The sequence below is a fragment of the Ascaphus truei genome, chromosome 2, assembly GCF_040206685.1.
Source record: "Ascaphus truei isolate aAscTru1 chromosome 2, aAscTru1.hap1, whole genome shotgun sequence".
Lineage (NCBI taxonomy): Eukaryota > Metazoa > Chordata > Amphibia > Anura > Ascaphidae > Ascaphus > Ascaphus truei.
Genome location: NC_134484.1, coordinates 450,995,132 through 451,018,507, shown reverse-complemented (window position 1 = coordinate 451,018,507; position 23,376 = coordinate 450,995,132). Strand labels below are relative to the sequence as shown.

The 23,376-nt window shown below is 44.2% G+C and overlaps 1 protein-coding gene across 4 annotated transcripts in view; it reads right to left on the bottom strand.

The window, feature by feature from the left end:
• The window catches only part of LOC142487890 (mitogen-activated protein kinase kinase kinase 2-like), a 155,084-nt gene that overhangs the window by 7,077 nt on the left and 124,631 nt on the right, over positions 1 to 23,376 (bottom strand). For all 4 annotated transcript variants that reach the window (XM_075587932.1, XM_075587935.1, XM_075587933.1 and 1 more), the window contains 10 exons: positions 22,029 to 22,128; positions 17,608 to 17,721; positions 16,483 to 16,594; positions 14,870 to 14,988; positions 13,883 to 13,956; positions 13,595 to 13,659; positions 12,280 to 12,372; positions 10,144 to 10,338; positions 7,167 to 7,315; positions 5,037 to 5,168 (listed from right to left, as the gene is read on the bottom strand). In XM_075587932.1, the coding sequence (XP_075444047.1) occupies positions 5,037 to 5,168; positions 7,167 to 7,315; positions 10,144 to 10,338; positions 12,280 to 12,372; positions 13,595 to 13,659; positions 13,883 to 13,956; positions 14,870 to 14,988; positions 16,483 to 16,594; positions 17,608 to 17,721; positions 22,029 to 22,128 (1,153 nt within the window). The remainder of the gene's footprint in view (positions 1 to 5,036; positions 5,169 to 7,166; positions 7,316 to 10,143; positions 10,339 to 12,279; positions 12,373 to 13,594; positions 13,660 to 13,882; positions 13,957 to 14,869; positions 14,989 to 16,482; positions 16,595 to 17,607; positions 17,722 to 22,028; positions 22,129 to 23,376) is intronic.

Sequence of the window (23,376 nt, the reverse complement as noted above, 5' to 3'; positions counted from 1 at the left end):
TTGGGCCCCGTTACAGTAAAACATACAATAGGTCTTTGAAGAATACAAACAATTCGGGAGGTTACCAACTTTTTTTCTACTTATGTAGTTCAAAATTCTAGTAGCCTTGTGTGTCCTGGAGACGTGGAAGTGTGATGTAGGTTGTGCTTTGTGGTATCTTTTAATGGACCAGCATGAGAGTTCTTAAAAGATCCAATTTTAGTGTTCGCAGTTTTCAAAACCTTAAAGGTCTCTTTGTGATAAGTATTATTATGTGTAATTGCATCGTTTATATCAGACTCTCCAGTTGGTCCATTAAAATGTATCACAACCTGCAACAAAACAATAAATATATCAATTTGTTGCATGTGTTGAAATAGAAACGTTGACTTTTTCTACCTATGGTGGAATGTGTAGGGCAGAGCGTATGAGGGCCCCTTACTAGTAAGAAGCGAATACAAGAGACGGCGGTGGGGTGGCTTCTGATTTCCAGCTGGAGAAGGAGGGTGGGAAGTGGTCGATATTTTGATTAAGTCCAAAAAAAGAAATAACCAAGAAAGGTCTGAAACTCACAAGATGTATTCTTGATATAGATGTGTAAAAATAGGTTGGTGGAACGGACTCCTGGACATCAGCTCTGTCAACCAAACCACAACGCTCCTCATTCTCTGGAGGCAGGGTCATCCCTGGGCTTAACAGACAATGAAGTGGAAGAATTCTACCATGAAATCAGCCAACTTAACAACAAAGGCAATGGTCACCTCAAGATTGTTATGGGAGATCTCAATGCAAAGATTGGTGCCCAGTAGAAACACAAAGCATCAGTTAGTAAGTGTGGTTACAGTAACAGGAATGAACGGGGAGACAGATTGGTAGAAGGTGCAGAATGTGAAAACTTCTACATCATGAATTCATTCTTCAAGAATACAAATAGAAAATGAACGTGGAATGAACCCAATGGATTGAAGAATTAAATTGACTACTGTATATCCTGACTAACAAAAAAAACACGTTATTGAAGACTGCACAGTCTTTAACAGTTTTGATACAAGGAGTGATCACTGATTGGTTCGCTGAAAATTACATCTACACGCGAAGATGCGGAGAAGAAACCCGATTTAAAAAAAAAAATTAAAAAAACAATCGACATCAATAACCTAACAGTAGAGAATGTTAACTACAGTAGAACTGAAAAATCCCTTCAGCTTGCTGGAAATACAGGGGGGGGGGGGCACTTTAATAAACTATTTTGAAGAACTTATTATAATGAAGATTGTAGTTGAAAGCGCAGCAAACACTGGAGAATTTGCTAAGAAATAAAACAGGATAAGGAAGTAACTGGGAGAAAGCAATTACAGAGGAGACGCCAAGAAATGAACCCGTCCCATGACACAAGAATTGAATGTGCACAGCTGTGCAGGACGAACCCCAACGTATAACTGAGGATGGAAGAACATTTTATGGTGATGTGGGGAGGAAGACTGTCGAAGATAACAAAAGCTTAGAGAAGATGAAGCAGCGACTTATGATTGGGAAAGAAGAAAATCGTTGAACTTAAACAAGACGATGGATCAACAATAAAAGGCTGTGCACTTACTGCATGATAAAGAGCGTTCAGGAATTCTACAAGGAAGTGGATGAGAACGCAGATAATACAGAGCATAATCCATCCAGTAAAGCAGGGGGTCCTGCCATCCAGTCCTCTTCAAGCCCTTCAACAGGTCAGGTTTTCAGGATGTCCCAGCTTCAGCACAGGTGGCTCAATCTGTGCTGAAGCAGGGACTGATTGAGCCACCTGTGCTGAAGTTGGGATATCCTGAAAACCTGACCTGTTGGAAGGGGGAGGGGGCTTGAGGACTGGAGTTCAGCATCCTTGCAGTAGAGGAAGAAACCACATGTGGGGGGGTGGGGGCGGGGGTGGATGGAATTACAATTGAAATCTTTAAAGAGGCTGGAGAAACTAATTGTTTTGCCCAGCTAGAGAGCAAGCGGGATTTCACAGTGGATATAACACATCAAAGTCGTACAAGAAGTAAATTCACGAACAGTGGAGGATTTCCCATTAGGCCTGGGCATAGGGCAGCAAAAATGTCCGCCACCATATGCAATTGCCGCGCTCCCAGGCTTATCGGGCCTGATGGGAAGGAGCTTGAGTGTGGCGGCCGCCTCCTTGCTGCCGCCCTCGTTCTCCTTCCAAATCGCAGCGTCAAACGACGCCTTGAACGTCACTAACGTTGCCGCTTTAACAAAATGTGGATATGTATCTACTGTGTGTGTGTGTTTATCTAAACTGTGAAACAGCCATTTCAAAAAAGGACTAGGAACAAGGAGAGCAGAAGCAGCACCTTCCAAAAGCTGGGCCTGGCCACCGACGTCACCAATATACATTTTCTATTGCTCGCTGGAGCGAGGCCTACCCCTGGCAGCCATATTGTTTCCTAGTTTGCCCGGTGGAGAGCTGGTCCTCCCCGGATTTGTTGTTCCTGAATGGGAGGGATCCCCCGTACCTCCTCCCTGGTTCAGTTAAGATTTTTTTTTTTTTAAAACATACCTAAGTTTTCTGCCTTGTTATAGATTTGGGGCTATTTTTTTAGGAATTAAATAAAAAGTTTAAATATCAATTTAGCAGGGGAGGGGGGGGGACTACAATGGTGAAGTAGTGAATAGTATGGTGAAGACATCTTAAAAAGATAAGAATATTCCTGTGTAGCCCTGAGGTTCCGGTGACCCTTTCACGTACTTGTGCGCTCCAGGAGGGCTGTGTGGGCGGCTGAGTCGCCGGGGGCACCCGGTAGCTGCGATGCAGGGCGCCGCCATGTTGGTCAGGATTGCGCATGTGCGGGGCCTGGAGAGCTGCGGCGGACCTGGCCCATGTGCAGTGGAAAGCGCGCGAAGCGGGACCAATAGAGAAGAGGCTCTGAGCTGGGACTACAATTCCCATGAGCCTCAGCAGGGTCACATGATGCCAGGGAGCGAATAGGATTGAGTATTGCTGGTAGACAGGAAAGGGAAGCGTGCAGCAGAGACCACGCTAGCCAGGGAGTTCTGGGAGAGCAAGGGGAGAGGAGGTGTGTAGTGCAGGGGGTCAGTGACCCACTGCATGGGCCAGGATATTCCCCCTAGGCCCCAGTACTGGCCCTGAGTCACCACTAGCTTGTGGTACTGCAGGGAACAGCCCTAGATAGGGAGTCACACTTACTGATAGTAGCAGTCAGGGACACAGCATCTTCCTGAGCTACATGGTGATCTGCAGTTTGGGATCAAACTGCAGTATTGAGTCAAGACTTGTGAGAGACGACGCTGGATCCGCGGATCCTTTTCGAAGTAACAGCTACCGGGTGCTGGAGCGCCTGGCAGGTATTATTATAAGTGCACCAACACCGGTACCTGCAGGCGCTGATCCCTCCTTGGGGGAGGGTTCTTTGGGGACACTGGGGGATAAGTGACCAAGGAACTGGTCCAGAATATTGGACACGGTGTGGGGTGCACACGGTGGTGGGAAGGGGACACTACTCCACGGTGGAGCGTGGCCAGAGCCACTGGTATAGGGTCAATCATATATTGTGTGTGTATGCTATGCTTATACTGCCAAGATTATTGATTAGCCATATCATATATATATATATATATATATATATATATATATATATATATATATATATATATATATATATATATATATATATGTATGTATACTGTTCATGGGTATATGTAATGCATGTGTGTCCATACTCTTCACGTACATAGTAAAAGGTTACAGAGTTGTGGATCGTTGTTATTATTCTTGTCCAGGGGAATCTCACATATAGGGGATCCTGGGCAAGTGGAGGCGCTGCCAATTACTTATTGTTGCCCCAGGCTCCCAGTTAGCGGAGGCTCAGATCTCGGTGAGTCAGCAGGTATAAACAGCATCAGTAGCCCTGTCTAGTCACCAGGAAAGAGGGTTACAACTGCATGGTGAACGGAACGGCACCCTTACAAGTGGGCATCTGCCCTATTTAAAAATGGTCCCAATGCAGCCTCCTACCGTTCGGCCAATTAATATTGGCAACCCCATTGGTCATCCTGTCGGCTTTTTCTTTACTTTGTATGCTTATAAGTTACTGGTATCCCTAATCTAGTAAGCACAGTGTATTTTACTTGATAATATACAGGTATCTGTGCAATCAGGTTGGCATCTTCGATTTCTAGTGGAAAGGTTGTGGTTGCAAAAATGTTGGATTCATTGTAAAATAGTAACAAGTGTTACCGCTGAAAAAAGTAACTGAGCTACAGTACGTACAACACCAAATGACCTATTCCCTAAACTCCAAAATCATCAACACATCACAAGTAAGTATTGAACTTGCATTCCCTACCATTGAGATGAGTGACGATCCATAACTTGTTAATCATTCCTGAAGCTTAGTGCCTAAATCCCTAAAGGCCGAGATGCACAAAGCTCCTTTAACTCAGGGCTCATAACGTCCTGTTATCAAAATCAGTGACGGACGTTATGTTCCCTGAGGCCAACGCCAATCCACAAAGCTAAATACATGCAAAAAGAATGCCCGCTATTTATCTCATTAGTATAGGCTGAACGGCCTGTTAAGTTAGCACTGCCCAACATACCAAGGCTTGCGTTACACTCGTCTTACCTAAAGGTTGTCATCAGATAACCTATTAGCATATTTCCCAGGTCTCTCCATGTGTTGTTTAAAAGCGTGTTTGAGGGGCTCTTTCTCTCTCCACATCTCTCCTCCAAGACCCAAATTTCAGGCTTTGGAGGGAGCCAACGCCACCTTTGGTTCATACCTAACTAACGCATCGTAAATCCCTGCGGTGCACAAATCCTCTGCGGAGAGGGGTTGTTACAGGGAACACCTCTTTTGCCAACGTCCATTATGGTTACCGCAAGGCTCGTTACGGCTGAAAACGGCACTTAATACGGTGTTAGAACTTAACGCCTTGTTAAGTCAATAAAGGAGATCTGTGGTTCCTGACCTAAGGATTCCTCCAAATATGAGTAAACTGTAAATGCCCTGACTGGGACTTAGAAAACAGATTTGACTACCTACCCCTGGCATATACTCCACAAAGATGGACAGTTTCCGTTCTGTTGGGTCCCGCAGGCAGCCGTAGTATTGAACTATCCTTTCATGACGATGTGTCTTCAGCAGCTGAATCTCACATTCCAGGGCATTCACCTCCTGCAGTCAACAAGAAGAAGACACTTGGAAAAAAGCCATCTGCGTGTCAAGCACAGAAATGTAACGCTCACTTTCTGCACACATTCACTTTATATTAAAGATTGCTTTCCATCACAGTTGGATGAAAATGACTGGCGGTTAATATTATCTTTGTGTTTATTGCAGGGCATATACCAGAACAGATAAGCAGAGAGCGAGAATAACGAGGCAGAAACCTTAATAATGTCACCTGATAACTGCTTATTTTACCATATTACGGGGTGAGGGGCGTGCCATGTACACCTGTACTGCTTTGCAAAAGTCAATGGAGTTTAAAAACCTTTAGTACAGAAAAACAAAGAGATGTGTTTAAGGCCCTTCCACCACTGGTGGATTTATCTTAAAGTGTAAATGAAGAAGTTAATTTCCTTTTTTTCTTTCTTAATTTTTAGGATTTGTAATTTTCATCTTAAAGCAGAAATCTCAGCTGGATTTTTTAAATATTTTTAACATCATTGGAACAGGGGGCGGGGAGGTTCTTCCGGGGCTGAAGTTTACTATTTTTTGTGCCAGGACTGGTTCCCAAGATAATTACCCTTGTACTGTACATGCTCCCTCTATTAAATGAATTAAAGTAAACTATGCAAGTAAATAACGGTTACTGTATGTGTACATGAACAATTGTAGAACTCTGTGAATAGAATCCCAAGGATACTAAATGTACAGTACTGTACCTCTGTAAACGCCTGGTCATTTATTCAGAAATAGATAGTACTGTACCTCTGTAAACGCCTGGTCATTTATTCAGAAATAGATTTTCCTGCTTACTCCTGACAAATAAAATGGACAGTTCGTATATGCTGTTCATGCCTTCGCCACTTTGTGTGTGGTGTGCAGGGCTCAGTTGACGGTTTTATATAATGCCAGACGCTACACATATTACTAGTATACTAATCATGCATACTGAGACTTGCAATTCATCAGGATGATCAGATCCATTAATCAAGCATAAAAAACATTGCATTCAATAGATAAAAAGCAGACATATCTTTCAGGTCAGTGCTGTTCTTCCTACTTTGCACTGGGTTTAATTACTAGCAGCCAAAGCTCATTTCAGGTCGCCAATGTAAATAAGGACAGACTGACCTTCCATGTGTATGTATACAGCACACTGTATGCTCACATCTATCGCCAGTGGGACCTTACTGTCATACATCGGATGTATATTTAATGTGCAACGGTGTCCCATCTAATAAAGCATGCCAGCTACATAGAGCTTCTCAGACACAAATCAACTGAATTATGTAGAATCTCATCAAATGTTTATCCTAAAATGCACTGTACAGCAGGAAACAGCCCACTGATAGGACCACACTGAACTAAACACTGTGGTACTTTTTAGTAGATGAAAATGAGGGTCCATATTTCCTATGAAGTGCTACTGAATCAGACACCCTCAATGCTGGAAGACACCGTAAGAGAATAACCTAAAAAGGGCCATATTTACTGAGCAGCGTCACTCCATAGGACACCTCCTGTGCCGGAAGACGTCTCACAGCCCAATCACTCGAATGGACGCCAAGGATCATATTTATGAAGCCTTGTGTGAATGTGTCTCATACATGGTCCAAGATGCCTGATGCCTATTAATAAAATAAGTCATAACTATCTTTACATCATTTAATAAAGTTTCCCTGGCAGTATTTATATAGCTGGAGGTTTGGAGTGAATGTCACTGCCCTTGTCCAGCCCCTGTCACTCAATGTGATTTTTGAAGCAAGGTGTGTGAATAAATATCACGATCTAATTAAACAAACTTGTCAAATAGAATAAAAGTGCTGTGTTGACAATGGCCTTCACTAATCGCAGCCCCATGTGGCATTGCAGGTCTGCACTTTTCAATGAATATTTATATGGTAGAGTGCTAAATACACACTGTGATATGTGAATAACCCTTTCAATGCTGGAAGACCGGTCATCGCAATAGTCATGACCAGGTCTCCTGGGACACCCACTCACCTTGCTTGTTTCTTGACTGTCTGGGTCAAAGGGCACCTGCTTTACAGCCAGTTCTCTGCCAGTGTCCACATCGTAGCAAAGATACACTTCTCCGAACGCTCCTCTCCCGAGCAGTTTTCCCAGCCTCCAGTTGGTAGGAGCCTGCGGGGCTACAGGGAAAAGCTTGTTACATTTGTGCCTCTCCTTTAAAAAAAAAAAGTAATATGATGTATTGATTAAAAAAACGCCAATGCAATTGTAACCCATAATGACCAATCGGTTATGTGCTCTTTGCACTGAGGGTCGGTATCATGCCAGAGAAATATTGGAGGGAAAAAAAGTGTGAGGTAGAATTTATGGTATATGGTCCATCTCAAATACAAAAGGCTGTGACTTTGATTTCAGCCTGGGACACAAACACAGTGTTTATGACTATGAACACACGCGGAAGTAGTCACAAATTTGAGAGAGCAAGAGAGACACCTATTTTGGTATAGTCCCAAGTTCTATATATACCCCCTGAAACCTCCACTCAAATAACATGTGGTGAGACATCTCTGCACAAAGAGGAGCAGACCTGGGAGATATGCTAATGGAATATGCAAAGTATATATTTAAATGACTCGTACCCCGCACCTCCTAAAGGATTTCCATAAGACTTATACTGACAAACCAGGTCCTAAGGCACCTTGTGCGAAAAAGGGATACTGCCAGGTCCAACAAGATCAGAACCCACAATCTCTGTTATTCAAGGCAGCAGATTTAACAGTGAACTGCACCAGCTGCTGGATAGCTCGCTGTTGCTGCAGACTTATGGGTTCAGCTGCTCACACTTGCAGCTAACCTCAACTTTGATTTCTTATTTTACCGTTATTGAACTTCTGCAGAATAAGATAGCAAGATTTATTTTTGGCAGTCTTTCCCTTGCCCCAACTTTGTCTCGGGTCGCGAATGTGCAAATGGCTCACACACCTCTATAACCCTTTCTCTTTCTGTCTCCCTTGAACATACTTGGAAACTGTATGTTTCTCTCTCCTGGTTTAATATTATTTTTTAGCATTGTGCTTACACTTGTGGGAAATAGAAATGGTCCCCGGAATCATTGCTGATAAACCAATGAATAAGAGAAGTGTCACGATGTCGTGTGATGCCACCCCCCCCCCATTCATAGGCTTCTGTCCATTATTACTTGTACAAAGTATACAATGAAGGTGAATATTTCCTGACCGGTGACAATATCAGGGTGGCCCCTCTCTGCACTAGTGCAGGAAAGGTTAAGAACATAAAAGTGCTTTAGTAGGCTGGTTTATAATATTTACACTAAATTTCACCAAAATGATTTATAATAGATGCATTCAAACAAAAATAAGAAATGGCTTGGAGATAAGATGTAGCTGAGCACACACAGTATCATCGTACTTACAGGAGTCGGTAAACACAAGTACTTTGATCAGTTCTGCCCACATCCACTAGCACTTGAGCCCCATTCATAAATACTGTGCAACTTCTTTTCAGCACTATGCTGGAAAAACACTTTATTGGGCTCGAGAACGCCCGTCAGAACTGACTGCACTTTCTTGTATGGGAAAAGTACATTTATTCGCCATTATGATTGTTATTTATCACTTAGGCCATTATATACGAATAAATAAACAATAAAATGGCTGTACAGATGTGACACTAATTGTCTAACTGGTCTGGGAGTCGCTGAGGCAGGCTTTAGGGGTCAGAGATTTCCAACTGGTACATGTAGAAAGGTCCTAAAATCCTGGCATTTTTATACATCAGGTCAACAATCGATGCGTATTATGCAATATGTATAATGATTAGCAACATATGGCGCTGAACTAAATAAAGTCAATTTCATACTGAACCCACGTAATATTTGAATGGGATGTGTCACCGCTGTTTTACTTTTTATTTATGTCACTTAAATCCGCCAAATGTAAGGAACTAGAACACACACAATGACATAGCATTGGACAGTAATATATATTAATGTAAGAAACTAGAACACACACAATGACATAACATTGGACAGTAATATATATTAATGTAAGAAACTAGAACACACACAATGACAAGCATTGGACAGTAATATATATTAATGTAAGAAACTAGAACACACACAATGACATTGCATTGGACAGTAATATATTAATGTAAGAAACTAGAAGAAACACACTGACATAACATTGGACAGTAACACATATTAATTTAAGAGACAATTAATGCACCAGGTTAAAGAGCATACTAATTTGTCTAATGCACCCATGATTTCTGTCCCAAACCCTTCTTTTTGTTGGCCAACATAGCCGCCATTTCTTCGTACACTGGATGTACATATAGAGCGGTACTGGGCTTCCCGGTCACACGTGGGGTGTTCTGGCAGGATATGTTGTTCTGCACCAATACTGCCATGAATGCCAAATACTTACTAAGTAGTCTTCTGCCATAAGACATGAGCACCTTACAGTCCATTGACTTGAATGGGCTATAGGGTGTCAACAGGGTGTCTTTGACTTGATGGTCTTATTGCAGAAGTCAGCTTAGTAAATATGGCCCTAGATGCTACAGAGACTCTGCGATACAAAGAAGAAGAAAAAACAGCCGCCCACTAATAAGTTACATTTCAGTTTTAATATATTTTCATTCCATGATATAACAGTTAATGGAGGTCTGACATTTGGATGGTACAGACAACCACTAAGTGCGGTTATATAACAAAATAACAATATATTAGGATTGAAATGTAACTTGTTGGTGCACCAGTTATATTTACCAGTCTCCCCCAATTGGACAACCTCTAACGAAGTTGGTTGAACTTGGTTTTTTTTAAGAGCACATACACCTTAGATTACTATTTATTATCTACAATATTCTGTTTTAGGACAGGATATGTGGTATCTTCTGGGGGAATACATAGCATCCTGCACTACACCTCTATGAACCCTCCTGAAAATAATCCTAATGCCTTATGACCAGGCCCTGGACTTACATTTATTGCAGTGGTCAGCAGGCGAGGAGTTGAAGAACGGTAAGCTTTGCTCAGAGTTGTTCCACCTCTTCTTCCTGGGCTCATCACATGGCATAGTGACTAGCGTGTCCCCGGTAACGCTTCTCGTTCTGCTGCAGGGACCGAGCTGGAACAGACTCTCGGGCGGAACGTAACTTCTGGGAAACGTTCTCCGACCTTTACAAGTTCCAAAAATATCCAATCAGACGGTTCAATGATATGCAGGTGATTGTTGCTTGCGCCCTTATCACCCATATAAAAACAATGACAGCTACCTAATTTAGGTTCAACCATGGTAATTCATTACTTAATTCTAAGCATGTTCCCATCATTTTCCACGTTTAACTATCAATGTGGTAAGATCTATCTTGGCCGGGTTTCCCTAGATTAAAGGTTGCGTCCGGGGTGCTTATTTTTTTTATTATTAATGGGGACAGAGTTCCTTGTGCTTTTTTATGTGATATTTTACGGTTATGATGTTGCAATCCGGATAGATCAGTCTCCAAAATCATAGACTTTTGACTAAAAGTAAGATGGCTGCCATTTCCCCCATAAACGCCAACATTTATTCTAATCGTTTCTAATGACTGTAAAGAAAAAAAAGAAGAACTTGATGTTGAGTATGTCAGTGTTATGTGCTTTTTTCTTTTATTTTGACCTTCTTTAGAGGAGTGGCTCAGTGAGTAAAGACACTGACTGGCACTGAGTGTGAAGCAGGGGAACCTGGTTCAATTCCCGGTGTCGGCTCCTTGTGACCTTGGGCAAGTCACTTTATCTCCCTGTGCCTCAGACACCAAAAACATAGATTGTAAGCTCCACGGTGATGGGACCTGTGCCTGCAAAATGTCTCTGTAAAGTGCTACGTAAAACTGGCAGCGCTATACAAATTATTATTATTTATATTCTACATGGCACTGGCACATTGGACTCCCCTTGTTCGTGGGACGCCCTATCATTCCTTTCTTATGCTCCTGTTTGGTCATTTGACATAGAAGACACATGGACGAACTAAGACCAGGGGCAGCCAACTCCAATCCTCATACTCCCCCAACCCCCCTCCTCCACCAACAGGTCAGATTTTCAGGATATCCCTGCTTCAGCACAGGCGGCTCAATCAGTGGCTCAGACGAAGACTGCCGCCAGACCATGTAAGAGATGCTTATAAAGGCCTCGCGCTCTCCCCCAACAATCAGTTTAATTGTTGTGGGAGTGAGCACGATACCTCTAAGAGCGAGGCTCGGTGCACAGGCATTGACGGCACCGCCATCACGCCGGCCCGGAACCTGTCTGAGACATGCAAATGCACCACGAGTGGTATTCTTATGTACTGTATGGTGGAGGGCTTTGGTCACCCATCTTTTTAATGTGTGCCTATGAAACATTGCCATATCTCTGCACTGCCTCTAGTGGTTAAAGCAGTGTGACTTCCCAGTGCAATGACAAATCCTCAGCCAGAGAATGGATGGTCACTATGATAAGTGGCGTTCCCCTCAGTGACTGCCTGCCACGGTCACCACTCATTTACTTATTGTTTACTCAGGAACAAAATTCCATTCTTGGGGACCTTCCAGTTACGGCGAGGTCAAATATTCCCGCTTATAAAACAAGACCCCATTCTCCCACGGGCATGTCTTCTACAGGTCCCAAGGGTCTGATTCGTTCCTCACATTATTACGTATCATACAGTGCGGGTAATGGCATAGGAGCACAGGGTAACTTATCTTCCCATCCATTGTACACATGGCGTCCCTTAAGCTTTTGTCTGCTGTATTACACAGTTTGTACAGATACACACAGGACAAGGAAGTACAGAATCAGAAAACCCACAATGTTTCATCCTTTTTGTCAGTTTTAACCGCGTTATTGATTTTGCATTAAAAGTTTTAGAGGATTCCTGATTTAAAGACCAACTAATGATTAATCAAAAGTGGTGATTGTTATAGTGATAAACCGTATCTAAAAAGCTTTATTAAAAAAAGTTATCGTTTACGAATATAAAAAACATAATAATTTACACGAAACCCCCACATTTTAAAGGTAGATAATACCTAGCAATATTACCAAGCCTAACAATACATCCCCCGCACGCGTATAGTTTTATACTATCATAGTTCTCACCATCGCTGTAGTCCTTCCGACTCTGGGAAAGATGATATTGCCTAGGAAAAGTTCCTCCTTTTCCAAACTTCTCGTATAAGGGAATTTCAAAATCTAGGAAATAAAGGGAAGGATGACACTTAGGCACGTGGCCGCCAGCCAACAACACAATCTGCTCAGGGTTCCTCGATTTAAATCCGCCAACATTGGAAAAACAGCAGAAGGTCCCAAGCTCTGGAACAACCTCTCTATCAACATCAGCAAAGCTCCCACCTGCCAAGCTTTTACGAAAGACCCACCTCTTCTTCAAAGCGTTTGGCCACTGGCCTCAATGGCCACTATATTGATCTGCACTGCGAAACGTTTGGGTAGTTGGCGCGCTAAATCAACATTGATTGATTTAAAATAAAATACTGTCTTGGATGTATGGATTTGTCTCAACTTCTAAAGGTCTATCTTATCATTAGCTGCCTTTAACTTTGAAGGCTTTTCATTAGTAGACTATATAAAGTGAATTTGTGAATGAAGCCAAATATGAGCAGTGGTCTCACTCAACTTAAATGTATGTTGCTGATGAGGGGAATAATTTCAGAATCTTGCCCCACCAATGGAAGAAGAGGTCACTCAATGTCTAATATTTTTCACGAGAAAGCAGCAGATTTGAATATATGACTTGGAGCTACACATCATATAACTTTAGTTAAGATTGTTTTGGTATTTTAGGTTTTCCTAGACTATCAGACTATTTGTGCATTCTTTCACCTCCCTTTTCTGTGCTTCTCTCGGTTTTTCTACCCTTTTGTGTTAATGTATAAAATTCACAATAATGTTAAAAAAAATAAAAATAGAAGCAGCAGCAGAAATTGTGTAAACGTTAAAATACACAAATAGTGTTTCTATATAATCCAATGTCGTGATACGAAGACAATAATTATATTAGGTGTATACATTATTTAAGTGTCTAAAACACTGAATAAAACATTGGTAATGTAAATCAATACCAATACCAAGGTCTCGTTTGAAATTGTAAAAAGGCTGAGTGCAGTATTTTGGGACCTTTTTCTTGATCAGACTTTGTAATAATATTGTTTATTCCCATATGCACCCCTTTATGATTATACAACATCTTTAAGACATTACGGTTGAGCGGTGATCACTCTCGTGTGTGTCTTCTGTAAATCAAAACAGATGACTGTTGGAAAGTAAAATGAAAAAGGAATTATATTATTATTATTAGTGATAAAAAAAAAAATGCCGCTAAAATTCTGCTGTTCACTTGAAAGTCCCGATTGTGGGGAGTAGTTACAGTTTCGTTAAGTGCCGTGGGTATCTTTACCTAAACAATCCAAGCTGTCTTTGAGCTGGCCCTTCCTTCTTGGAACTGGTGTCGAGTACGCGGGGCTGAAAGCCAAAACAAGAACCGTTCGGTTACAGGGGGATCCCCCAGCAATAGAACAACACCACAACTGTCACCGAAACGTTCAGTAAACATGCTCTCTGTCAGGGGTGGCAAACTCAAGTCCTCAAGGGCCACCAAGAGGTCCAGGTTTTCAGGCTATCCCTGCTTCAGCACAGGTGGCTCAGTCGTCTCCCAAAATCAACTCATTAAACGTGACTGTCCTACCTGTCCAGAGACCTGTCCAATGACTGGCAGCTGCTGGAGAGCGATGATGAAGGGCTGATGAAGGAATCTAGCACCTGCACACAAGAGAAGGGAAACGGTGAGCCCTCCCACCAGGAATGTCACAGCAATTATCAGATCGCAGTTCCATCCTTTACACCAGGGGTAGCCAACGCCAGTCCTCAAGAGCCAACAACAGGGCAAGTTTTCAGGATATCCCTTATTAGGGAAACCCCTAATACCTAGCCTGTTGGCGGCCTTTGAGGACTGGAGTTGGCCACTCCTGCGTTGCACTTTGCCCTGTTATTCTGAATCGGTCATCTCCTGGTTTGATGTGTTACTCACAGGAAGAAGCTTTGCTTCTAACATCCATTAAACAGAGTCTGAGATGCAAAATAAAACCCATCGCTTTACAGATGTAGCCTCTCTTACTATTCCCCGCGCCGCAAAGAATCGTGGAGTCGCTGGTACCTTCTGTGCATGCGCGGAGTCGGCCTTCCATTCTGTGCATGCGCGGAAACATGACTGCAGTCAGGCAATAGCACCGCCGTTTGGCGGATCGCGGAGAAGCGGGGCCCTACTGTACTCTGACACAGTCAGGTTATGCTGTGTGTTAGTGTACACATGTATGCATTTGAATTTTTTTCTTATTGTGGCCCATTGCCAGGTAAATTCTGTCTCCAGCTCCCCCTCAGCCTGGCCACCCCTGGCACTACTACATACACAGATTTATTATGGGCAATGGACAACTAAACTAGGGGTCCCACTCCCAATTCCTAAAAGATGGAAACCCAGTGATCAACGTTTGTCCTTCTTTGAGAAAAAGGAGCCTGGAGGAACTTATTATAGAGCAGATCCCAATGCCTTAATAAAGCTGTACAAATGTTTTCTCTAGCCTCAATGTGAACAACTAAACTAACCCTGTACAGATGGGATTACACCTTTACACATAAATACACTGAGAACAACACTACATACAGTATTCCTTACCTCGGGAATGAATTCCCCCTCGCTATTAATACTGGTGTATGAGCCCTGACGAGCAATTTGCTGCTGTTCCTCAGGAACACTGCCGGGGGGCGGGGAACTCCGACCTGTGTGTAGGGAACCTGGTGGGACGTAATGTGGCAGGGACACTCATTATTTCTGTAATAATCCCCAAACAGCAACAGTGCATTAATGTGTGATAACTCGTCCATGCAAGTGATGGACATAGGAGGGAGACACTGAGCATGACAGACATTTCCTACCACCAAAGCTTCACCGGGAGAATACGTTCCATATTTATTGAGCTGTATGTAGGTGGGACTGATGTCCCTTCCATAGCACTTTGTTTAAACCCTGGATTTAAAGATTAATTCCTGGCAGCAATTTTTTTTTTTAATGATTGGTTTTAATATAATGGTAACAAGTTGTTTATTGTTCCAGGTTTCAGCACGGCCACAGCCTCCTACTGGGAACACGACAAGCTATCTGGTTGTGATCATTTGTTGCCAAAGCTCTTGCACTGCTGGGGAGAGGGCAGGTATTACAAAGAGGTGCGTCAATCTGCTACAGCGACCAAAGGATGCTCAGTGCATTACAACTCATTCAAAATGGCATTGAGTTGGAAAACTAAAACAAATGGAGTATTATCTAATACAGGGGTGCGTAAACTTTTTGCCCTGCACCCCCCCGCCTGCTCTCCCCCATTGCTCGCGCACCCCTTACCTAGTCTGAAGCATCAAATGAAGGGGCGGGGTCAGGTGACGTCACGTCATGCCGCGTCGCCCAAGCAGACTGAGTCACGGTAAGGGAAGTTACAGGGGCCTCGCGCCCGGCATTTAATTTAAATGCCACGGGGTACAGTGCGGGGCCTCTGCAACCGCCGCCCCCCCCCCTAAAAAAATCTTGCGCCCACCCCTCCAGTTTGCGCACCCCTGATCTAATACTACACAACTGATTTAGGGGGGGAAAAGTGTCTGTAATGCTCAATTTGTCTTAATTTCCACTTTTGCAGTCACTGTACTTTATGTTATTATCGGTTTGCATTACACGCACTTCCTGTTTGGTCGCCTACTTCTGGCAATTTCCAACTTTTTGGTACTCCTCTCTTATTTTCTTGATGTAGTTATTTTTAAACTAAAATAAGGCAAAGGCGCACTAGAGGCCAATTCAAATAACTATATTGTGCATGAAAATATGGACCAACAATTCTGTCCCCTTATGGGACTGCCCTGAGGATAATCCTGTATAGGGACCAAAAGAATGGCCCATGTGTTTACATACACAATATACTGTAGTTATTTGAATCCTCCTCTGAGCATCGTTTGGCGTGTACTGATGCACTATATACAGTACCCTTATGATTGGAAGTGTTTTATTGAGGTAAAGAACTTTTAAACATTATGTTCCTTCCCGTGGTCAATTCATCATCCTACACCGTTAGTTATTTTTGTATACTTTACCACAATGCAAATGTCATTTTATCCTAAACCACTAGTAACTGATCTGAGGTCTGTGTGGAGCCGCAGCTGATAACGTGTTGGTAGAATATTGTAGCTCACCGTTGCTCATGCTTCATGCACTGTATATTCAGACACATACCACATAGATGTACTTGCCTGTTGAAAACTTCCGTATCTTTTCTGTGTCTTTGTACAGGGAGCCCAAAATATCTCCCATGGACTTGGATATCCTCATGTCATGCTGCTTGGGACAAACTGGCTGGAGATACTGTTGGTCACAAAAAAAAAGGGGTCGATTAAAAACAGGAACCTAACTACCTCTAAAGTCAGGGACTTGGTTTCTAAGGCTGAGCGCACTCTGCCTACTACCCGACGTTGCGTGCGCGCGTCCGCGCCTCTGTCTGCTGGGCGATGTGTGAACATCCCGAGCAGACTGAATGAACCGACAGTAGGCGGGACAGGGGAAGACGTCATCCTCTTTTTAGAAATCTTTATGAAAAAAATCTTTACACTTTATTAGCAAATGTGTTAAAATAGTGTACATGGCTCCCACACTAGACATAGCCTAACGCGTTTCACGCTGTCCACAGCGCTTCATCAGGGGGATCCGTCTTGTATGAAGGACTCCGTAGTTTAAGTTGAATTTAATGGGGAACCAAGGAAAGGGAAGGAAGCGAGAAACAGAGGCCGAGTGTGAAACTTCGAGCTGCAGGACGTTTAATAGGTAGTAAGGGAGAAACGTGTGAAATGGGAAGCAGTTGGTTTCAATACAACAATCTACGCAAAGTATATACAAATAGAAATATATTTAAACGACTGTGTAAAGCATTTTAACATTAATTCTGCTGGGAGACCAGCAGCATTAGCGTGCCATCGGACTTCCAGGATCGCAACCACGTGATCACTCTGGTAGCAATACATGGATGGGAAATCCCACCAAGCGATATGAATGGAAGTGAAGGAGGCTACATTGTTCCGACAACCGCTCCGATCTCCCCTCAGAGAACAAACATTAAGTGCATGACATACCTAGTGTACCAGGTACATGAGAAGGGCAGCAAAATAATAGCTATACATGTGTATCTCATTTAAAGCACGGTTTCTTTATGTCAATTGCTTTACACATAGTTGCTCAAGAATTTTCCATTTCTGGCTTCGTCGAGGAGTGACAATTTTATCTACGCCAACACATCACTACACACAGACCAGAACGCCTTTGCTAGTCCACCACAGCCCTCTCCCGATCTTGGCATCCGGAGGGAGAACAGAAACTCCACTCACCATACTTTTCTTTGGCGCTTTCACAACTATTTTTAAGCTCTTCAAAGAGGGGCTCGTGTCCATGTGTTCCAGGGCTTTGTCCAAGTCATCCTGGTACTTCAGCGGGATGAGGAGCTGGAAAAGATTGAAAGAAAGATATGCAGGGAGATCATTACAGGAGAGAACAGCAGCCCAGTGCGGGAATTGTCATGCTCGTCTCGGTACCAAGTCGCTGGTTATTAAAGATGCAATTATTCTCACAACTACATTTTACAAAGCAGCGCACTGTATCTCACTTCTGCAACCAATGGCATTGATCGTAAACCAAACTACACAGTCAAAAAAGGTACACTACCCTTTGGGGATTCTCCCTCCGCTGAAATGGCTTATCCTGCAAAAAAAGCAGCTCTGAGTATTATTATATACTTTCACCTAGCCAAAGCTTTGTCTGGTAAGAGAACCAAAAATAGATTATTGGAACGGGCAAAATGTTCACAAAAGCTTCCAATGCTGGCCAAGTGGGACATGGACGAGAGAGACGTATTCGAATAAGAATTGAAATAAAATCACAGACTGTTGCATGCAGTTTTTGTGCCAAAGGAAGTCTGTTTGTGAGATGTGACAGCCCCAGGAAGTGGCTGAGATGTTTGTCCTTTTTATTTGTATGTTATGATGAGAACCAGATTGTATCTGGGCACTAAAGTAGCAGTAAGGATAAGGGGCTAGGGGTAAAACCTTCCTCCAAAGATGGAAATACCAAGAAAAAACAGGAGCCGCTGTACTCAATTCACACGTTTATGGCTATATCTGTAGCCTAGTCCTCCGGCTACAATCTTTCTTTTGGGCCCCAACAATATAAGTCCTGTTAGGTACAGGCTCTGTGAGGGATAAGCTCTTTCATAAGGCCTAGCTTGTTATTGCAGCCTGGATGCAGTGTTAGGCCGCAGCCCCAGTGCCTTCTACAGCACACACCTCGGCGTGCGCGGTGTATACAAACACCGACCGTCAATGGCGCTGGGCCCAATAAGTACCTTAACGCGGGATGTGCAGCTGCATTCTACTACAATTTTTCCCAAAGACGATGAAATTGAATTTAGAAGTTGCGACGGAGGGGTGGCCACGCCCCCGCCGGCGGTTCAGCCAATGCGGGCGAACCAGTCACGTGAGGTCATGGCCACTATCCTGGAAAACCCCAGCCATGCCCCCCCCCCCCGTCGCAAACTCTGCAGTCTTGTCCCTGATTGCAGATCGCGGACAAGTGCTGTGCCCAAGCTGCCCCCCGCTGGGCGCGATAGGTACAGTGCCCACTGGGACCGCGGCCTTACTATATCCGGGGGGGGAGGGGGGGAAGGGGGCGAGCGACAACCCGAGAGTGTCATCCTTGGGAGGATACTGGCTGGGTCACATGCACAAAATGTGATGCCTGTCAGTATCAGACCTGCACTGTTATGGGTCAGGGTTACAAGCCACTCCCTGGGGCCTCATATCTGACACACTCCCAGAAGTAAGGGCTCTCCCCCCCCCTGTGGAGTGGGAGCATGTCTTACCCCAGCGATGCGTAAACTGGGGGGTGCGTGACTAACTGCAGGGGGGCGCGGGGTTTACAGACGCCCCACGCGCTTCCCAAAGTCACTTAAATCTTACTTACCTTGGCTCCGGCGGTTTATTACACGCGTCGCCATGGCAACGTGGCATCATACGCACGTTGCTATGGCAACGTGACGTCATGACGCCGGAGCCGACGCAAGCTGGGCTGAGGGGAGGAGCGGAGAGAGGGGAACCGCCAGCCGGGGGGCGCAGGAAAAAAGTTTGCGCCCCCCTGTCTTACCCTAATACCATCAGGGGTAAAGGAGCTGGAACGAAGCCTACAGGGCCTAAAGCCTTGTAAGTGCTGGCTCAGGGAGTGTGCTTTCTATGGAATTGCATATGCTATGAATAAAGGCAAGTTGGATTATACTTTAGCAGCTTTTCTTGAACATTATATGAGTGCCAGTGTGGACCAGCCTGGCTGCGCCAGGATCCTCACTGGCTGGAGGCGCTGCAGCATTGAAGACCAGTACTGAGAACTTTTCCTGATGTCTCTCCCCATACCACCGTGGGGTATCTCAAGGCCACCTGTTTACCACATCACAGGTACGCACCGCACCAGAACACACGGTAGCCACATGATCCCACACAGGGTGGGGGAACAGGTGCTACATATCTCATAATATACACATACTGTATCGCACATGGAAAGAGTAGAAGATTGTAGCATGTGCGCAAGTCTCACGTGTGTGATTTCGGGGGGGCTGGCAGACTGTATGACTAAGTGGTCATTATGTGTTAGTAAATCCTACTGCCGAGATTTACTTAACGGTACAAAGACTCGGTCAGTACATGTCAGTCCTGTCTAGTAAATCCCAGTCTGGGCCTGAACGGGTACAAAGTGGAGAGAACATTTGGTTTTGAAGTGGGTGGACCCGGTTCCAGCACCAGCTCCTTGTGACCTTGGGCAACGCACTTTATCTCCATGTGACTCAGGCACCAACAATAAGGTTGTAAGCTCTTTGGTGGAAGGGACTCTTGGTGCCTGCATACACTGTGTCAGTGCTGTGCAAGAAATGATCATTAAGCTGAGGTGCCTTTAAGACTCCATGGGATTCTCCATCAGGCCAGCAGAGGGCACTCTGGGTGTTGAGACTTAAATTCAGAAAATTTCAAGAAAGTATCAACCAAAAATCCCTTCTGCGTAATCAGACCCTACGCACGGAAACTTCCATTCAAGCCAATGAGGTTTCCGTGCAGAAGTGCCTGATCGTCACTATTGCACTTTAGTGCTTAATCCCCACTGAGTGCAATTAGCTCTTTATTTTATTATTATTATTTTTGTTGTTGTTTATTTGTAAAGTGCCAACATATTCCGCAGCGCGGTACAACGGGGGGCTACAGAGATCAGATCATTACGTAAACAGGAAACCATACAAATTAGGACACGCATGCGCAAACACTCACAGAGCGGTAATGAGAGCCCTGCTCCTGGGGGCTTACAGTATAAAAATGTTGGGCACTAAACTCAACACTTGTTGTTTTTCTCACGGCCATTACTAACCTCATTTACATGTTCGTTTAAACCGGATATTTTCCATATTCTGAATAGCTTTATTTCGGCGTTTTAAAGGAAATACAGTCATTTAGCAGAAAACACGTGAAAAAAAGAAAAAGGAGGGGATATGAAATGAACATAAAGGTCAACGGAAGGCGGTACAATCTAACTGGGAGTGAGAACAAAAGGTGCACGAGGTATTTCAACAAGAAAATGTACAGATGCAGCAGCGCTTACGGCTCCTGGTGATGTTGACTTGAAGGGGCGTTAACTCAGGAATTGGTGCGTTAACGTGTATCAGCACTTGATGTATGGAGCTCCTCTAGACCCGGGGTGTGCAAACTTCTGGTGCTGCACCCCCCTGCCTGCTCTCCCCCGGGGCTTGCGATCCCCTTACCTTAGAGCCGGCATCAAGTGATGCCGTGGGGTCATGTGACATCACATGTGACATCACATGACCCCGCAGCATCCTTTGATGCCGCGTTGCTATGGGTGAACCACGGTGAGTTGCAGAGGCCTCGCGCGGTTCCCCGTCATTTAATTTTAAATGCCTTGGGGAAGAGCGCGAGACCTCTAACCGCTGCGCTCTCCCCCCCCCCCCAAATCTCGCACCCCCCACTTTGCGCCCCCCTGCTCTAGATGATGCTTCTGGGGGGGGAGGGGTGTTTGCCAATTTGGCTTTCACTCCATTGCACACAAAAATGGGCTAAAAGATATTTTTCATACTCCATTGTATGTAGTAGAGTGAAGAATGTTGGCGCACTATATATAAGGCAGAGAACTGACCTCCATCCCACGGGTCACACAAGAGAAAATCATTGACAGAAACTGTGTTCGAGTCACAAAGGGATGGGGTCTATTTTACGATGCAATGAAATGGTTAATGGTGAGGAGTTATGGTAGTGCGTGACATAGGAGTGGGCCTCATCTGACCTTCATTAACATGTCATGGAAGTATAATTGAAACCTATAACTCAGCTCGCCTCTGCTATACACATCTCATCATCATCAAGCAGAAGACACAGCAAGACCGTACGGGGCCATTAGTGATGCCGGGGTAAAGAGGAATAGTCCTGACTGATACATCTCAGTGATTATATTTCACAGGAGAGAACTAATTAGAAAGGCAGCCCTCATTTTACATCTTCATCTGTATAATTGGCGATACAAGAGGTGATATATCTGGGCATCCAGGCAGCACATATGGCAATTTGCAGTATAAACGGTTATCCTGAACTGGAACCACACACCATTTCCATACTCCTCCCTACAACGATACACTGCTCATAATCTACTGTCTATGACGTAGGGACAGGGGACACCATGGGTTTCCCCAGTGACCCAATACACACGTTACCTCATTGTTTGCATAGTGCAACTCCATCATTTGTCCAAAGGCATCCATAACTTTCTGCAGCACGTCCTTGAATTTAATTGGCCTCCGAAACTCGATGATCCTGTGGGTGCAAAAAGTTACAGCATGAGCAGGTACAACTTTGGGGTCTATGTATAAAGGGAAATAAGGACATGTTTTGGAGTGAAACGGACACTTGATAAAGACATTTAACTGTTAGGCAGCCAAGAGGTTTAAAGTGCTTCACCGAGTATCCATAGATCAAGGTTATTTTGCCCAGCATGCATCAGCTTGGTACTGGAGGGAGTGGTTATAGGAGAAGTTACCGGACACATAATTATAAGATGTATAACTCTGGGTACATCTTTTTTTCCCCCATTGTATGTGCGTAAAATTCTGATTTGGCTTAAATTTACAATCCATGTTGAACATAAATCCCTTGTTTGAACAAGTTTATTAGATTTGGTCATGCTGAAAGAACAAATATTTCGGAGTTTCTCAATGTACTTTTTGGAACCTTCATATTTTGACCCGTTTGAATCTTTCCTTCTGGTCTTTGTTACCGTACGGGGAGAGCAATCAAAGCAGGCGCCAGAGCAGCGCCGGTCCAACTTCTGCTACGGACGGTGTCAGACACATCTTACAAATCTGAGGTCAGCTTAGCTAAATCTTTCTAATAATGTGACTCTTACAGGGGCAGTCCTTCCTATGACCCAAGTAGGGTAGCCAGGTGTCCGGCTTTGAACCGAACAGACCGATATTTTGCCCCTGGGTCTGGTAAAAAATGAGAGGCAATACCGGACATGTGTGTGTTTGGTATTATCTCTCTGAACCTGCGGCGGCAGAGCCGGGACAAGCGGCCCGGTGGCTGCGTGGGGGTCCGGCGGCTGGACAAAGCAATTGCCGCTGGGCCCGGTTCTCCCCCAGCTTCCTCACTCTGTCCCACGCCGAGCGTCTGATGCTGGTGCGTGCCAGGCCTCACTGATGTTGGCGCACGCCGGATGTAAGCTGGGCTCAGCTTCCGGTGCGTTCTGGCATGAGAGGGAGGCCAGGCACACGCCAGCATCACAAGCTCAGTGTGGGGCAGAGTGATGGAGGCCCGTAGATGGGGGAGATCCTTGTCTGATACATGTATTTTTATATGTATTGGGGGGGTATTTTTATATATAAGGGGGGTGTATTTTTATATGTATTGGGGGTATTTTTATATGTACGGGGAGTTTATTTTTATATGTATGGGGGGGTATTGTTATATGTATGTGGTGTATTTTTATATGTACGGGATGTGTATTTTTATATGTATGGGGTGTGTATTTTTATATGTACGGGTGTGTATTTTTATATGTATGGG